Below are 18,227 nucleotides of genomic sequence, written 5' to 3'. Positions count from 1 at the left end.
AAGCCCAGTCCAGAGTCACAGTACTCAATGTCTTGGCTCAAGACTTGCTGCTGAACCAATGTACTGAATAGAGATCAGCCAGTTCCCTGGACGTGGTGGTTCTCAAATATTAGCATGTTTTATCCCCCATGGCTGGGCCCTGCTCCTGGAGTTCTGGTCCCCGGGTTTTGGAATCTGGTCCCTGGGCCAGGAATCTGGGTTTCTTATGGACCTGGTTGATGCTGATGTTGTCAGCTTGTGGAATAAGGCCCTATCCCTGCCACCATTCCTATTTTGATTGACACTGGGTACTCCCTGGGGCAGAACCTTTGGGACACAGCACTCAGTCTCTTGGTGGGTAGAGGATAAAGATGGGGGCTCTGGGGTGGGCTGAATTCTTATACCTCGCTCTTCTGCTGCAGGTCGAGGCGGAAGCCGTGAATCGTTCCATCACCATTGGCAACCAGACCAACTGCCCTCTGTACATCACCAAGGTGATGAGCAAGAGCGCGGCTGAAGTCATTGCCCAGGCCCGGAAGAAGGGTGAGTGCTGTGGGCTGGGCCACCTGGCTGTGGACAGGTTGGCGGGAGGGAGGGCTCCTCACCCAGGAGGGCTCCTTTTCTGACCCTCATGCCAACTGGGACACTTTTATCACGTTCCAGCATTAACCTAATTACAGCCCAGCGAGGCAGGGAGCTCCAGTTTCCTGCCTTTGTTCCTCTGCTGCGGCCTTGTTCTTATCTATTTAAAGCCGCAGCCGGCTGGTGGGCGCCCCCCGCCCTGTAGAAAAGTGGGATTTAGTTTGATGCCGTCTAAATAAACTAGGCACATACGTGGGTGACGTCGTTTTTCATTTGCTACAGAGCCTTTCTGGGGAACGTTACTTTGCAAAGGTGTCTCCCCTTGGAGGCTGGTGATCTTGGCGGGGTAGGTCAGAAAGCCTCGTGGTGGGCAGGGGTGCCTTTCTGCCCCAGATAAGATCCTGGGCTTGAGTACACCCCCGCCCCTTTAATAAACTATGGATGCATCCTGGGCAAGGCTGGCTCTCTGTTCATACTAGGGAGTCATTGAGAAGGCTCTGGAAACTAATTCATTGAGTGCAGCTTCCAGCGCTTCCCTCAGGGGACGCTTCCTTGTGTGGAGCATCTTCTGCATAATGAATGCAGCAGAGACCTGTTGTCCCCAGCTTGGGAGCTCGCTCCTCACACAGGGAGCCTGAGAGCCCAGAGTTGGCTTTGATGGTGGATCTTAGTCTGATCTGAAATGAACACGAGAAAAGGAGGCCCTTCTTCCTAACTTTTTTCTCTCTCCCTACCGCTTGCCTCTCTACCTGCCCATTTCTAATTTTCTCTTGACTGGGTCTTGTCTTTCTCAGCCTCTCTTTCTCTTAGTCTCTGTCTGTACCTGTGTCTCTCTCTGTTTCTGTCGGTAGGGAGCACTTGGACCTCTGCAGCTCCGTTTCCACTTCCCCGAGGAAGGTGATCCACACAGATCGGGGAGGGCTGTGGGATTTATTTCACTGGTGGGTGACTTCATACAAGCCCCAGAACAAATTGCTCAATGACCACTAAGTCAGCTGGTCCCAGGAGATGGCTTCCAGATGGACCTAGCACTGCCTGCTCAGACCCAGCAATTCCCAGCCCCTGTGCTTGGGAGCTCTCTGGGGCTCTCAAGGGGTTGCTTTGCTGGTGCGTTCTTGGGAACCTGCCCTCTCCTGGCAGGTTCAAGGAATTGCTTTTTTGCAGTCAGCATTCCCCTAAAGTGATATGATCTCCTCAGACGTAATATAATCCACCCAAGGAGACCTTGCGGATGATGTCTTCATCGCCCAGACACACATTTGCACGACGGCCAGGTGGGGCTCAGCCACAACACTGACCACCTGTCGCAGTACCGTGTAGCGTGGGGGCTATTCACACAGTGTCCAAAAAGGAGAATCTAGAGGGCAGGTGACTTTTGTGTCTTTTATCAATTATTCTGTGCCTGGATGATGATAATTCACCAGTCAGGCAAACAGTTTAAAATAATCTTGATTTGTGGCCCTGTTATCTAGTGTGTACCTGAATTCAGACACTCAACCTGCCCAGACTGGAGCATGGACCTTGTGGACCCTCACCAGACTGCACTCAGGGCAGGTGGTCTTGGGGGACCAGCCCCCTGAGCGGTGCTGAAGCCCTTTCTTCCTGTACCTGAGTTTTCTCATCTAAATGAGGGTCTGGAGTGTCACTGAAGCATCCAGGGGGCCGGTGCCCTCTATTGTTCCACTAACTTTCAGCTCTGTGTGTGTCTGCGGGGTGAGCACCCAAGGGAACGATTTCAGTCTTTTCTAGTTCCAGAACCTCCCAGGATCAGTCCAGCTGTACCCACACCATGGTTGCCAACGTGGCTTTTGCATTTGGACTTGTCACCCTTTTAGTCCTTGAAAGCCTTCGTGTCAGACCTGAGCTGCTGGAAGGAATTTCAATGCTCTTGGGTGCTAACGAGCAGGACAGGAACCCTGGCCAACCACACCGGCCATTAAAGTTCTTTCCACCTTGTTGGGACTCCCTGACAACTTCAGGAGGCAGCTCAGGCAGCAACTTTTATGTTTTGTTTTCCTTTGCAGCTGAGTCAACAAGGTCAGGGCTATTAAAGTGTGGAACTGGGGCTCGATTGCCAGGCGTCTGACTTCAGCCCACAGATCTCCACGTTAATGTTTGACTGACTTACCTGCACACTTGGAGATTATGTTAGACTAGGAAATGCTGTGGTCTCCCTGGGCTGGGGCTTCCCTCCTCAAGAACCTGGTAGAAACTGGAGCCTGACACCTGGCAGAAGCTTGGGGAATGTGGAAGCAAGGATTCCCATGCAACCTCCTCCCACCTGCAAGGGGAGGGTAGTCATCCTCACTCATCTCCTGGGGCAATGATGCCGTTTAAATGTGATCATGTAGGTAAAGGTGTATACAATAACTTCTGCCAGTTATCCTCAGGATGAAAGAATGAAGGGCTGCTTTATCCTCAGACTTGTTAGGCAAGCAGAGGAAAGACACTGCCAACTCAGGGCAAAGGTTTTCTGCTAAGGATTGCTTTTCTGCCTCGGAGGGTTCTTCTGGCCCCCAGGTCTGAGGTCTGAGGTCTGAGGCTTTAGCCATTCCACTCCTTCATCTGTGAAATGGAGAGAGATTTCTTTTTTTTTGCTTCAGCAAACTTTTCCTATGTGATACTTTAGGCCTAGGTATCAGGGACAAGACACAGTCCCAAGCCTCAGCCAGCTCCTTCACCAGTAGGAAAGGGACTCTTGACCATAAAGTGACCGTGGGACGTGGTCAGTGCTACCGAGGAGGTATAAGCCAAGCAGGGCTGGGGACCTACACAGAGCCTCAGGGGGCCAGAACTCAGAATTTCTCTACCAATGTGGACAGTTGGTAACTCATAACCAGCAGTGACAGGTGCTTCTCTTGTGAGCCCCTGTACCTCGGTGTCTCCCGTGTCCCCTGTGGTCCTTTACGACGTCTGTGTGTCTAGATGTTTAGGAAAGTGAGGGTCTGAGATAAAAGGGAGACGCTGAGATGAACATCGGTGAGGACTCTTTTCTCCCATGCTGGCCTGACCCGACCCGACTGAGCCCGTCTTTCCTGGACACAGGCTGCCTCCATCCTTCTGTGCCAGGCCATAGCAGGACAGATGGCGTCAACCCATTTTGCAGATTAGGAAATGAAAGCACAGCGAGGACCAGGATGCCTGGGACAGTTTTTGTGCTTGAAAGGATCTCAGACACTGGTCAGTTTAGTGCTTTGTTTCCTGGAAGAGGAACCAGAAGGCAGAAATTGAATCTTACCCCAGATCATGGGGCCTGGGGGAAGTAGTTCCAGACTCCCGGGCATCTTTCTGTCCAAGGGGTTCACTGTGGGTCTTTCTCTCCTAGAATGGTCTCCTTCCCACTGCCTTTGTCACTACATGAAAACTGGTGTGTGAATGGCAGATTTCACAGGTGAATGGCGGCCCGTGGGCGGTGCCCAGTGACATCATTTGTGGACTTGCTATTTTTTCTTCCTCCTCAAACCACCCCCAGAACCCAGAGGCAGACACATTCAGCTGTGGCTGCTGAGGGCTTAAGCCCTGGGAACCCTGATTCAGGACAGGAGTTCTTATGCCCTGCAGGCCAATAGGTGTGCTCGGGCATCGGGAGGACCCCCTCAGCTTGGGATGAACCCTTAGGGCTCAGCTAGTGCACCACATAGCAACCTAGAATTAGAACTGAGAGTGGCAGGTTGGTTGGGTTGTGAAATAAAATTTACCAAAGTCTGGATTAGTCAGGATTATCCAGAGAAACAGAACCAAAGGGGGTGGGGGATGGAGACAGACCTATTTTAAGGAATTGGCTCATGCAAGTGTGGGGCTGGCAAGTCTGAAGCCTGCAGGGTGGGCTAGCAGGCTGGAGACCCCAGGGAGGAGGTTTTCACCTGAGTCCACAGGCTATCCAGAGACGAGCCCTTCTGGGTCAACACTCTCTCCTTTGAACAACACGTGCCCTTGGATCCTGCTTTTGATTTTCAGCCACCTCACTTCTGCATCTGTGAGACTTAGGAGTCTCTTTCAGGCCATTTATGTGGTGCTTGATGTGGGAATTCGAACCCCTGAATCCATTGTTTTCTTTCCCCACTTGGTTCCAGCACCATTAAGAGCAACAGTCAATCTCATGACATTTTGTCAGTTTGACAAAAATGTTCTACAGTGTCGCCCAGAATCTTGCCTCTTAGAAGTGTTGATAGGGAGCATCAGGAGTTGGATTCTGTGTATCTGTCGCCCCATTGTGCCATCGACGGCAAGGGCTGTCTTTACTGGAAATAGAAACCTTAAGGCTTTTAAATTGAATTGGATTAGAAAACCAATTCCAACAACCTCAGAAGCAATCCTGAAAATCAGTCTTGAGATTTTTGTTTCCCTAGAACCACTCTTAGTACCAAAATCTGATAGCACGGTCCTAAGGCTGATGGGTGCGGCATGGGTTCTCTGAAAGAGCAAGTCTGGTGTGTGTGTATGTGTGTGTGTGGTGTGTGCCTGTCTCTCTGTCTTTCTGTCCCAGGCTCTTTTCTGTCTCTCTTGTGCTTCATTCTGAGTTATACATACATGTGATCTTCCATTGTTCCTCCTTTGGATTTGTCCTCCTGCTTCTCATTCATGGGAAATGATGAACTGTAGGAGCAAGGAGCTGTCAAACATTTTTAAACCCCAACCTTGCATTTATTCTTCACGAATGCACCCTGGCCCCAGGCTGGTTGTGAATAAACACCACCCGTGTGTCCCCTGTGAGTCCCTGCATTTCCCAGGGTTACGAGTGAGCCTGCCAGAGGCTGGCTTGGGGTCACATCCTTCAGTTTAGACTTTCCCTGGAGAAGAAAATCATGAAGCTCCGAGGGCCGCCAAGAAAGCGTCAGCAGTGTGTTTAGAGAAGTGCAGAAAGGCCGATTAAGCCATTCCGTGGTTTATTATTATGAGTGGCAATTGTTTCTGGCATGCAAGCTCCCTGGTGTCCATGGCCTGACTGAGCTCTGGAAGCTCATTCAGCGCTCCTTGTGCACGCTGTTTAGAGAATGGGGAGACGAGCCCTGGGGGAGGCACCAGGCCACTGGTGACCAGGCCACTGGGGAGAGCCTCATTCTGTAGACCCATGCTGCCTGGAGGTGGAGGCCTTGGACTGGTAGTTAATCCCTGCCCTGCCTTTGGAACTGAAGAACAGAAATAAAGTCCAAAGACAGCAAGAACCTCTGAATCCCTCCGTGAATTAGAACAGAACAAAGCAGAAATGACCCTCCAGAGGCTCCCCTTTTCTCTTAGTGCCCCCTTTCTTGTCCATGCTGCTGCCATCTTGGTTTGGCTCAGGTTTAGGAGTCCTTGCTTATCCTGGTCTAAGCAGGGAGGCTCTGGTCAGCAGTGGCCTTGGGAGCCCCAACCCATCAAGTTAAGAGGTTTCCAGAGGCTGAAGGCTGAGTTTGTTCTCTTGTGAGGTGGGTGTCCTGGGTGCTGAAGGAAGAGACCTTTGAGCAGCTCCCTACCCCAACCCGAGTGGTATATCACAGGGAGAGATGAAGCCAGCACTCCTAGCACCATCCCCTCCTGGTGCTCAGTTTCCAAGGGCAGGACTGAGCAGCAAATTCAAGTGAGAGGATGAGTCACGACAAGTTACGTGGAACCCTGGGAAATGTGGGCATTGGTTCAGGGACCTCCAGGCCCTCCGACCATGGGTTTTTACTGGTTGTTGGGTTGGTTTTTATTACTCCAAGCACCCTTTCTCTCATGAACTTTCTCACAGCCGTGGGGATAGAACCAGAAGACCTTCAGGACTGTGAATCCTTGGTGTTCCTAGGGCTTACACAGATGTCACCTTTGGGCTCAGACAGGCAGGCAGCAGTAGGTGGGACGTCCAGACCTGGCTGGGTCGGGAGAGTGAGACTTAACCAGATCAAGTTAGACTTAACAAGATCTTTTGGATGCACCACCCCAAAGCTGGGAGCTGAGGTCCTGTGAGAGGCTGCCCCTGGGTCCTGGTCAGCTGTTGGCATCTGGTGAAGGACCTTGGCTGTAACAAGTCCTTGTCACATAGGCTGTTTTTCTGCTTTGGGGTGAGCTAAGTGGGCTCTCTGCACCAGCTTCTGGGGGAGTCCTTGAGTGGATCAGGAAGGCAGGGTCCCTTCCAGTCGTCCTGAGTGGCACTCTTCTTCCTGGGGGCTTTCTTCTGGGCAGGCCCCCTGGTCCTGGGGTCCCTCCTCCTGCTTGGGACTGGGACTGATTGCCCGGAGCCAGCGGCCTGCCGGAGCCTCCACCACTCCCAGCTGAACAGCGACTTCTTTGTGGAATTCCTGAGGCAGGAGGGGGCAGCTCCTCCGAGCCAACTCTAAGTGGCGGGCAAAGAGGGTGCTGTGGAATATTATCTGGTGATAAGGCTTTGGAAGCTGTGGAGAGGAAGGGAAGCGCATTCCTGACTGGGCCCTGTGTTTGGGGAGAAGGGAATCTAGGCTGGCCGATGTGGGTGGAGGCGAACCCTGCGGTAGGAGAGGTGGATGTGGCTGGCCGAGCTCAAATTCCGGCTCTGATGCCTTTAATTAATACATGATTGGGCCGTTTGATCCATCTAACGTGTAGTTTTTGAGTGCCTACTCTGTGCAAATGAATAAATTGCCTTCAATGTGTCGCCATTGAGAGGAGTCAAAAAAATTCAAAATTGGGCATTCATTCAGTGGAGCGGAGGATGGGATTCTGGGGCAGATGGTGTGAGGCCGAGTTGTTCTTAGCGTGGTGTCAAAGGGGAGACCTTTGGATAGTGAGGGCAGTAGATGTTTCAGTGAGGAGTGGTTTTTATTTATTTTTATTTTTATTTTTTAATTTTTAAAATTTTTGTGCTTAGGTCACTAACAGTTTGCCTTCCCGTGTATATAAATGACTCCCAACACCCTGGCTGGCTCTGCATTGACAGAGTTGGGGACAGGACTTGGGCAGCAGGAGCTGGCATTCTTTCTTGGACACTGTAGCAAATTCGCCAAGGCTTTGGAAGCTCTGAGACCGCACTAGTGTGGCTGTGGCCACTCCACCAAAGTCGGCCATGGGTGTGGCAGCTGACATGGGCAGCTCCCCTCACGTGGCCACCCGGGTCCAGGCTTCCTCTCGGGAGGTCTGGAGGTGGTGTGTTTGCTGTCCAGGGCTTCGGCTCGTCCTGTCCTGGGTGATTTCCTCTCGCTGGCCTTGCAACAGAACTAGACAGGGCAGGGCACCGGCACGTGTGAGTGGAGAGGGCGCTTGCTGAGCCCCAAGGGCACGTTTGAGTGCATCCGAGAAGAGCCGAGGTGGCACTTGGGGCGGGGTGCTTGAAGCCAAGTAAGCTGGAGATTGTTCCCGGAGCTTGGGAGCAGGCGTGGGAGGCAGAAGCCTGGGGGCTGTTTGGGACCACCAGGAGACAATGCGCAGGCTTCACAGGGGGGTTCACAGGAAATTCCCGGGAGCACCTTCCCTATCTGGCTTTGGCCAGATGAGGGACGTGGCCTCCCTGGCATGCATTGCCTTACCTGTGACAAGGCTGCCGTCCCCTTCACAGGGCTGGTGAGAGCAGTGGGGGCTGCCAGTGTCCCCCAGTGAAGGTGGCCCCACTCCTCCTCCTGTCTGACTGAGCCACGTGTGTTCTGACCCTCAGGAACTGTGGTGTACGGCGAGCCCATCACCGCCAGCTTGGGGACTGACGGCTCTCACTACTGGAGCAAGAACTGGGCCAAGGCCGCTGCCTTTGTCACCTCGCCACCCCTGAGCCCAGATCCAACTACTCCAGACTTTCTCAACTCCCTGCTGTCCTGGTGAGTCCTGGCCCCCTGCTCACACTCCACATTCTCTGACTCCTCAGGCCAAGCTGACCTGCAGGTGACCATGCGGTGGCCCAGAGCAGGCTTGGAAATAGACCCTTATGCATGCACCAAACTGGGGTCGATAGATGCGAACAAGGAATTGTCATTGTGTCACTGTCCCTGGAGGGTGTTCCTGATAAAAAGCTGGGCCATCGTGACAGTCAGCCATGAGGCATGAGTTGATATCCGAAGACCCCTCTTTGGCTGCAGGACTTGACCTCCCTGACCACAAGTTGTCTCACCTGTGCATCGAGGATGCCATCTCCTTGGAGGCCTGAGGAGAGTGCTGGTGGGCTGCCGGCGAGTGTCCCCTGGTGAAGGTGGCCTCCATACTCTTTAGTGTTGTTGGACTGAGCCCTGGGTGTTCTGATTCTCTGGTGCCACGAGTTCCCCCAGATTCCTCATAGGACAGATTGGGCACAGTGTTATCCGATGATATGTTTCCTTCCAGTGGAGACCTCCAGGTCACTGGCAGTGCCCACTGCACTTTCAACACTGCCCAGAAAGCCGTAGGAAAGGACAACTTCACCCTGATTCCCGAGGGCACCAACGGCACGGAGGAGCGGATGTCCGTCATCTGGGACAAGGCTGTGGTAAGGACCAAGGGCCTCACTCATGGTGCGCCTTGGTGCTCCCCTGCCTCCTCATCTGCAGGCATGGACTTGAGATGCTGGTTGAGAACATTCTAGAAGCTGGTACTTGTGTGGCAGTCTCCTACACAAGTAGGAGTAGTCTCCATGACTACTCCTGAAAGATCATTTCACCTTAAGTATTACATGTCTCTTATCATCATCTCTGGGACAGCGGAGCCTGAAAACATGTAGTCTTTAAATGTGACTTCTGTGCCCGTCAGGAGAGAACTTCCTCAGCCACCTGGTGACTCAATCAGCTACCTCTTGTCCCTTTGGAAATGGGCTCTCTGAAGGCTGTCTGGATTTAGCATTTCTGTCCCACCTCAGGCTTCTGGAATGCCCAGTTTGAACAGGCACTGAGCTTTGGGGAAATCTTTGGTCTATTTCATTTTAATGTTTTAAAATGTAACAGCAACAGGTTTTCTGTTTCTTGATGAATTTTTAGATTATGTAAATAAAAATCACCTTGTTTCAGACCCAACTACAGGGAGCATGCTAGCAAGTGCCTTTCCATTTTTAAGGAGTGCTTAAGTGCACGGGTTACATATGTTATGTGAGAGTGTGTCGATAACATTAGCATCATGCATAGTATTTTGAGATCTGTTTTTTGGGCAGTTTTAATATACCATGAAAAAGTTTCCATATCCTTAAATGCACTTGGTTTTTGATAGCAGACTTTTCCATTTGGTGCTAAATGATGATTCACTGGCAATGCTTTGAACATTTCTGATATTTTTTACCGGGATAGGCATCCATGTAGATACATCCTTGGACACATCCTTAATAATGTTTCTAGGCATCATCAGGGAAAAGGGTGTGTGCATTTTTAAGGCTGTTGATGCATATTATTGTTAGCATTCCTTCTAGGAAGATTGCACCCCAGTGTTTTCTCCATGTCCAAATGGGTACTATGAGCCAAAAGCTCAAAGTAGTACTGATTTGATAGGTGAATGTTGAGTCTTATTGTTTGACCTTTAATTTCTTCAGCTACTGATTAGAGTGAATATTCTTTTGTGTGCTTTTTGGCCATTTGTACCTTTTTTACTCTCTCTTGCTGCATGATCATTTCCTGTGCCCATTGTTGTACTGAATTTAGAACAGATTTGGAAAGGAAAGGACTTGAGCTAATGTGATTGGCGCCTACTGTATTCTGTGGAGCCAGAGGCAGAGCTGAGACCTGCAGGTAGACTAGATGCGAGGCGACATCTATGCCTCTCTCCCTCTTTTTTTTTGGTACCAGGTATTGAACTCAGGGGCACTTGGCTACTGGGCCACATCCCCAGCCTTATTTTGTATTTTATTTAGAGAGAGGGTCTCACTGAGTTGCTTAGTGCCTCACTATTTGCTGAGAGGCTGGCTTTGAACTCGCAATCCTCCTGCCTCAGCTTCTGGAGCCGTTGGGATTACAGGCGTGTACCACCCAGCTGCACCTCTCTTTTGTTGAGAGGCACATGCAACCTCTGTGTTCCAATGGCATGTCCCTTCTCTATGCTGGATAGCATCCCACCTTGCAGCTCTCTGACCTGCTGTCGTGTGTGCTCTGCCCCTCAGGTCACTGGGAAGATGGACGAGAACCAGTTTGTGGCTGTAACCAGCACCAATGCAGCCAAAGTCTTTAACCTTTACCCCCGGAAAGGCCGCATCGCTGTGGGATCTGACGCCGATCATCTGGGACCCTGACAGCATCAAAACCATCTCTGCGAAGACGCATAACAGTGTAAGCCTCACACCTCATCCACATGGATTACAGGCACACAAGGGGCAGAGGAAGGGAGAGGCCCAGGGGCTGTAAAAAGTACTTGCTGGGCTGGGAATGAATTTTCCCCAGGATGTGTGATAACTTGAAATTTGTTGAGGGAGCAAACAAAAAGAAAAAAGCCATTTCACTTTCTTCAGTGAATTCATTAAGAATGTTACTCTCACCCACATTTTAGAGTACGCTTTACCTTCAGCATCCCCAAGGTGATATTGGGTCCTAAGAAGCTTCTAGAAGTTGGGCATCATTCCAGCATCATGGTTTGTGGCAGCACCTCTTTTGCTGGTGCTTGGTGCCAGGGACCTGAATAGAGAAGTCACTGTACAGTCCTGAGAGTCACCGGGCACTTTAATTTTCACATGTCATTGTTTTCTGTGGGGGTGGTGTTACCCCGGAACCTGACGGAAAATGACAGCTGGTTTTACTGTCCTAAGTGAATTGATCAACCTTGACTTCGCCCCAAAGAGAAGAAATACGGGCAGCCGTTGGATGGTGGTTAGGACCTGCAGGTGTGGGGAGCTCTCGCCTCTCAGTTAGGCTCTCAAGCTTGGGAATGTGCTGTCTTTAAAGGTCTCGGTCTCCGCAGCAGCTGAGGTCTGTGTGTCTTGTGATGCTGTGGGGCAGTGGGCATGAGCACAATTCCTCTGTAAAAATCATCTGTGTGTAAAATCGAAAGAGCATGGACCAGGTGAGCTGTGGAAAAGAAGGGTGCCTCTGGCCGAAGTGTCTTCTCAGGACCTCACTTGAATCTTGAAGTGTTTCCTTAACGAAACAAGAGGAGGTTCTGGGTGCAGTTCTCGGTGGAGAGCTGTTGGCTCCAGTGGACCGGTTCTAGTTGATCTAGCCAGCACGGACCCCACCCGAGTGCCTCGCGTCATGGGGCATCTGGGATTCTGGCATCTCTCCAGGACAGGCTGGGGCGCTCACTTGGACAGAGGTTCTGGGGCTGCGGCAAGGCGGGCTCCAGTCCATGTGTGGGGCTGCCTTTCCTTCCCTCTGTCCCCGTTGGCTGGCCCACTTCCAGCCTCGATCCCGTCTGGGGAACCTACGTATCCTTGGGCACCTAGCTTGGCACTCCCGCCTGCTCTGTCATGTGACCCCCAGTAAAGGGCGTTTTCTCACCCTACGAGGGGAGATAAATAGATGGAGGCCTTGAGAGTGGAAGTGACTGGTCTATGTCACACGGCGATTTTGCAGTCGAGCCAGAATTGGAACTGAACATCGTCCAGGGCCCTTCACTGCCAGGCTGAGCACGCAGCCCGCGGTCAGGGTTGATGGAGACAGTGCTTCCCTCCCGCACACAGTCCTCCCCCAGAGGCAATGGAAAGAGCAGACAGGGTCCTGGCTGGAGGTCAGATGACCTGGGGACTCGCCTCTGGCGTGCTCCCTCTGGACCGTGGAGGATGAGCCTCAGGAAGACAGAGGCTGGGCTCCGTCTGTTCCCACTCAGACCTGTTAGAGGGTCAGCACTGCCTGCCTTTCCTGCAGGTGACCCTGTGGGGAAACAGCGGCTTTCAGATCGCCTCTCTTCTGCCCTCACCTGCCTCACAGCCCCGGCACTCAGCATGCCATGTGTCATTAGTCACAGCAGGAGGTTTACCCTGTGTCACTCGTGTCTCCTGCCACGGAGCAATGAGCATGGGTTTTGGGGAGCTGGGTGGATATCTCGTATCGGAGCCCCTGCCTACAGGTGCCTGAAGGGCTGAGTACCCAGTGCTGTGACCCACCCCGGGATGCTTCGGTTTTATGGTACTTTGAGCCGTGGGGCTGGTCCCTCCATCCAGCGTTTGAAAGTGAGATGTCCCCAGAGCCCTTCCAGGGGCTCATTCCTAGGTGACAAGGCTTAGTACAAGTGTCACATGAGGCCTTGGTTGCCAAAGGGCTCACACCCTGGTAGGCAAAGCCCAGTAAAGAGCCAAATGTCCCTCGGTGCCAAGCCCCAGATAGCTGCTTTCATTTCATTTGCTCTTGGCCTCTGTCCTTTGAAGTGGGTCTTAGCCACTTACGGATGAGGAAGGTATTAGGGACTTGTCCAGGTTCACACAGCTGGGAAATGGCAGACCTGGGGTGGGGACCCAGGAAGATGGCCCTAGGTTCAGTCTCTGTCTGGAAGGGTTCAAGCAGAGGTATTTATTAGACAAGGGGTTGTGGGATAATGTGGATGGCTTGACCCAGGTTGACACACACCTTCTGAAGGGCTTTTCAGAGATGTCAGGGTTCTCTGACGAACTACACAGGGATGAAACCTTTTGTGTTGTCATTGTCAGTGAAGACTTGGAAAGGTGACAGATGAAGAAACCAAAGCTCTGAGACAGGGTTAAAGTGACCTAGCCCAGAGTCACACAGCTCCTGGATGTTACTGTGGCTGAGATGCCATGGGTGGTAAGAGAGTCCCTTAGTTGATGATGGAGGAGAGCCAACAGGAGAAGTCTCATAGGAGACGCCTGTCAAAATGCTGGGCCACGCAGCCCAGCCTGGGCCTAGAGGGTCAGTGAGAGGTGGGGCTGCCCTGCCGGAGAAGGTGGCAAGAGACCTTTCGTGCCCCGACTCTGGCAGGGGCAAGGGGCGGGGCCTGCTCTGAACTTCCTGTGCTCCCCTCTTGCAGTCTCTGGAGTACAACATCTTCGAGGGCATGGAGTGCCGGGGCTCTCCTCTGGTGGTCATCAGCCAGGGGAAGATCGTCCTGGAGGACGGCACTCTGCACGTCACCGAGGGCTCAGGGCGCTACGTTCCCCGGAAGCCCTTCCCCGACTTTGTTTACAAGCGCATCAAGGCAAGGAGCAGGGTAAGTGCTTTTGTTCTTAGGAATTTCTTTTCTTTTTTTAAGTCTTGGATTAAGTTCAGTTCCACCGACATGTATGAAGCACTGACGTCAGAATCCTGGGATGAGCACAGAGGGACGTGGGGATGAGGAGACCTGATCTTCTTATTCCTGGTGCTGGAGGTCCGGGTGGAGAAGCCTGCTCAGAGCCAGCCAGGGCAGCGTGTGCCTCCCTGTGGTCCTGCAGCGTGTGCTGTGGCGAGGAGCTGCCGTGAGCCCAGAGCAGGGAAGGTGTCCTGGGAGGGGGCATTTCGAGTTGGGTTTTGAAGGTGAAGTAGGAGTTTATCAAGTCAGAGAAGGGAGGTGCAGGAACTGGAGAGGGAGGCTGTCATGAGCTTGGAAGCCGACCGTGTCTGGGCACAGCTGGTGCTTGGGGTCTGGGAGGCAGGGGAAGGATGGAGCCCTATGAGAATTACAGGAAGAGAGAGATTAGAAAGAGCTTGGGGCAGATCTCGGACATGACACTGTAAGTTTAGGGGACTCTTCCAGGGTCTAAGGTTGAGGGGCCTTGGGAAGAAATCTAAAAAATGTTAGTTACTGTGGAATAACCAGTTACCTGTAGCCCACCTCGTGGGAGCTGGGCCTGGAGCTGCGGGATCCTCCGCCACATGAGTCCCTGTTGTTCCCGTCTGTAAGGAAAGCCCTCCATCTCCTCACGCCTGGGCTCCAGGCCATGTTCCTTCCCAGCAGGGGAGGTGTCCTCTGTGGCCTGAGCAGAGGGGCTCTTGTGTTTTGCAGCTGGCAGAGTTAAGAGGAGTCCCTCGCGGCCTGTATGACGGACCTGTGTGCGAGGTGTCCGTGATGCCCAAGACGGTCACCCCAGCCTCCTCAGCCAAGACGTCTCCCGCCAAACAGCAGGCCCCGCCTGTCCGGAACCTGCACCAGTCTGGATTCAGCTTGTCTGGTAGGTTCCCGGCTTGCCCAGGGGCCCCTCTGCAGGCCAGCTCCATGAGGTTGCAGTTGCAGTGGGAGGTGGGACACACTCCTGTCATCCGAGATGCATCTTTAGAGTCAGAATCTCCACATTCGTTTATGCCACCTGTGGCACTACCAGGCCCCTCCTAGGTCCAGGGTCTAATAGATGGCAAGGACATTTTTTTTAGTTGTATCCATCCTCAGGAAGGACACTACTATTTCAGGGGGAGTAGTCCCGGAGTCTGGAGCAAACTCGATAGCCCAGCTCCACGTGGGCCTCAGTCTCCTCTTCCGTGGAACAGGGACTACGGTAGCAGCTCCCTTATGGGATTGTGAGGATCAGTTGAGTTGACGTTCGACCAAAATGCTGAGATCAGAGCCATTGGAGAGCTGTTAGCTATTTGCTGGGATAAAATATGTGATGTTCCCTTGGTGAGAGGAAAGGTCTAGATTTTAAGGTTTCCTTCCTTGAAACTTCCTTCCCCTCTTTCATTGGGCCTGTGACCAGAGCTTCCCACCCTCCAGAGTCCTGCGATATGTTAAAGAAATAACTCATTAGATGTTTTTCTTGTCAGGTCTCTTTTTTTTTTCTAGAAAATTGCCATATAGGCCATATATAGATTACCCATTTTCAAAAAGTTTAAAGAATGAACCTTGTTTTTGTCATGCAGTTATATAAAAGTGTAGGTCCCTCATCCCAAGTACTTGGAATGAGAAGTGTTTCAAATTTCAGGTTTTTTTTTTTTTTTAAATATTGGGGATACTTGCGTAGACATAATGAAATATCTTGGGGATTGGCCCCGAGTTTAAACATGAAGTTCACTCATGTTTTGTATCTACCGTCCATGATCAGAAGGAAATTCTATATGCCATTTTAGAGTGCATGTGTTCCGACTGCAGCCCCCACACGCGGCCAGCTGGGGAACTGTCCACTAGTGAGGTCACGTGGACTTTCAAAAAGTTTCAGATTTGGGAGTGTTTCGGATTTGGGATTTTGGTTCCCAGATGCTCCTGTGTTCCTGCTCCTCATTGCGTGTGTAGGACTAGGAAACATGATACCAGAGGGGGAGATTGCTGTGTCCTCAGAAAAGCTGCCCCCCTAGGAACCAGGACAGGCTGCAGGGTGAAAAGTCGGGGTCTTATCTGTGGTTTTACTTCCCCACTAATGGATCCAGCCAGGCCCCCACGAGGACTGCTTGTCCTGGATGTAATTCTTGGGCTAACTTTGGTCCATCTCCTTTTTGGGGTTTGAGCTCATGTTTTAAAAAAAAAAAAAAAAACGGAGAAGGCTGTGCCCGGCACCCCTTCTAGACTGCTTTTTGGGTTTAAAGCAGGAGACTGTTTTACTGCTGTGTCCCCTCACCCCTGTCTTCTCTCCCCTTCCCTCCAGGCGCTCAGATTGATGACAACATCCCCCGCCGTACCACCCAGCGCATCGTGGCGCCCCCTGGTGGCCGTGCCAACATCACCAGCCTGGGCTAGAGCTCTGGCCTGCAGGCCACTGGGGAATGGGGGATGGGACACCTGAGGACATTCTGAGACTTCCTTCCTTCTCCTTCTCCTTCTTCTTCTTCTTCTTCCTCTTTTTTTTTTTTTAAAGAGCCTGTGATAGTTGCTGTGGGCAGCCAGTTCCTGGGGCTCCCTCTTGGGCCCTGCACTCCGTCTCTCACTTGGAGTTACGAATTTGTCACCTACATCCCTGTACATGAGTACCACACCCAAGCCTAGCCACCCGTCCCCACACGGAGCTGCACCCAACACTCAGACATGCTACAAAGCAAACCCCATCGAGGGCGCCCTCCACGGCGCCCCCCTGTGCCCGTCAGCATCTTTCCTTCTCATGGGGGGAGATACAGTGAATTGCCCAGAGCTGCCTTTTTTTCCTTTTCTTTTTAAATTTTTTAAAAAGCTTTTTTTTTTTTTTTTTTTTTTTTGTGGGGCTGGGGAGGGGTAGGGGGTGGGCTAGAGTTTTGTTCTTTTTTTTTTTAATACTAAATTGGAAAGTCTGATTCAATATTAACACACAGGGTTTGAACTGGACATCCTAATGATGCAATTATATAACCATCATGCTGACTCAGGGGGGTTGGCAGACTCGCTTTGTCCCTCCTGAGAGGCTCCAAAGTGTCCACATCGCCATTCTGTAATCTTCTGGGTCAACTGTTGAGAAAGGGCAAGTTTTCTTTTTGGGCCTAGATTTTGCAGCAGATTAGATCTTTTGAGGATTCTCTTTGCCATTTTTCTGCTCTCTCTCTCTCTCTCTCTCTCTCTCTCTCTCTCTCTCTCTCTCTCTCTCTTTCTCTTTCTCTCTAGTGTTGTCAGTCATGAGTACCTTCAGATATCTGGCTCTTTCTCCATGTTTCCTCTGGCCCTTGTCTCTGAGATGGTATTTTTCCCCCGTCCCCGTTGTCTTTTCCGATTGCCAGGGTAACAGTTTTACTGAGGCCAGAACCTGTCCAGCAGGACTTGAGCTTTGCCCTTGTGACCATAGTACATGTTATCCTGGTCCTGGAAGAGTGGTGCTACCCGCCCACCGTCACGAAGAGGTGTGTCTGACTTTAAGACTCTGACCAGGTGCAGGGATGGGCTGGGTTCTCACCCACACTGTCCAGGACGGGCCCAGTATGGAGCCACACAGAGCCGAGCATTGGAGAAAAATGCAGAGCTAACTGGCCCAATCCATAAATCCAACCCAGTAACCCGGTGAACCAGCCAACCGCAAGCCATCTACCACCTTAGAGGGGCCTTGCCCATGGGAGTCTGGCCCTGAGGGTCAGATCTTTTTTCTCCTGGAAAGTTTCTATATTGGGCCTTTTCCCTTAGGGGGAAAAGACCATTTTTTTTTTCCCCGTTCAATTATTTCAAAAGATGTAATGCAACATAGGGAGAACTTGTCAACCCAGAAAATCCCTTGGAACTTTGACTTCAAGACCTGTTCACTTTGCAAGAGGAAAGAAAAATGTTGTATGTATTGTATGTCACATCAGGGCTGTTGTGGGAGAAAACCTTTCAAGTCCAGCATGTGGCCCACTTAGACCACGGTGGCCTCGTGTCTCACACTCCTCCCTTCCCTTGGCTCAGAGAACCCCCCTACACTAGCTGGCTGCTTTCTGTCCCTGCTGACTTGTGTCGCATTTCTTTCCAAACCTGTTTCCAGGTCCTTGTAAGCAATGTCAGGTCTGCAGGCTTCTATGAAACCAAATCTGCTTTTGTCAAGTGCAACATCAAAACGTAGGTCATCACATCTTGACGCTTGTCTATCCTCACGTTTTGCCTTCAGGGTTATGGTCGGGGTTTTGGTTTGTTGTTGTTGTTGTTTATTTGTTATTTTAAAGGTGAATTGCACTTTTGAAAAATTAATTGGTTGACTTAATATATTTCTTTTTTTTTTCTTTCTTACCTTCACTTAGAGGAAATTTGAACAAGTTGGAAAACATTTTTGTTTCAATTCTAAGAAACACAAGCAGCTCGTCAGTATTCACTTGTCTTCCTGTTTTTCCTGTACCAGGTCATGGTAACTTTGGTTGTTTTGATTGTTTTCTTAAAAAAAAAAAAAGAAAAGAAAAGAAAAGAAAAACAGTTTAAAATCTGAAGATTTCTGCAAGCTGTGTAAGCATGTTTACCTGTTGGCTTGCTATGTGTGTCTGTTAAACGAATGTCATATGTAAATGCTAAAATAAATCGACAGTGTCTCAGAACTGAATAACTGCAGTGACTTGATGCTCTAAAACAGTGTAGGACTTAATAATAGA

At 51.1% G+C, this 18,227-nt stretch overlaps 1 protein-coding gene across 1 annotated transcript in view; it reads left to right on the top strand.

The window, feature by feature from the left end:
- LOC144250125 (dihydropyrimidinase-related protein 2-like) overlaps positions 1-16,396 on the top strand; it is a 30,760-nt gene extending 14,364 nt beyond the window's left edge. The window contains 8 exon segments of the mRNA XM_077792587.1: positions 402-522; positions 8,147-8,303; positions 8,803-8,944; positions 10,535-10,647; positions 10,649-10,700; positions 13,345-13,524; positions 14,299-14,464; positions 15,866-16,396. Of these exon segments, the coding sequence (XP_077648713.1) occupies positions 402-522; positions 8,147-8,303; positions 8,803-8,944; positions 10,535-10,647; positions 10,649-10,700; positions 13,345-13,524; positions 14,299-14,464; positions 15,866-15,957 (1,023 nt within the window). The 3' untranslated portion in view covers positions 15,958-16,396.
- Positions 16,397-18,227: the final 1,831 nt, after the last annotated feature.

The sequence above is a fragment of the Urocitellus parryii genome, chromosome 14, assembly GCF_045843805.1.
Source record: "Urocitellus parryii isolate mUroPar1 chromosome 14, mUroPar1.hap1, whole genome shotgun sequence".
In the NCBI taxonomy this organism is placed as follows: domain Eukaryota; kingdom Metazoa; phylum Chordata; class Mammalia; order Rodentia; family Sciuridae; genus Urocitellus; species Urocitellus parryii.
The sequence above is the reverse complement of the archived record's forward strand: the minus strand, read 5'-3'. Positions and strand labels throughout refer to the sequence as shown.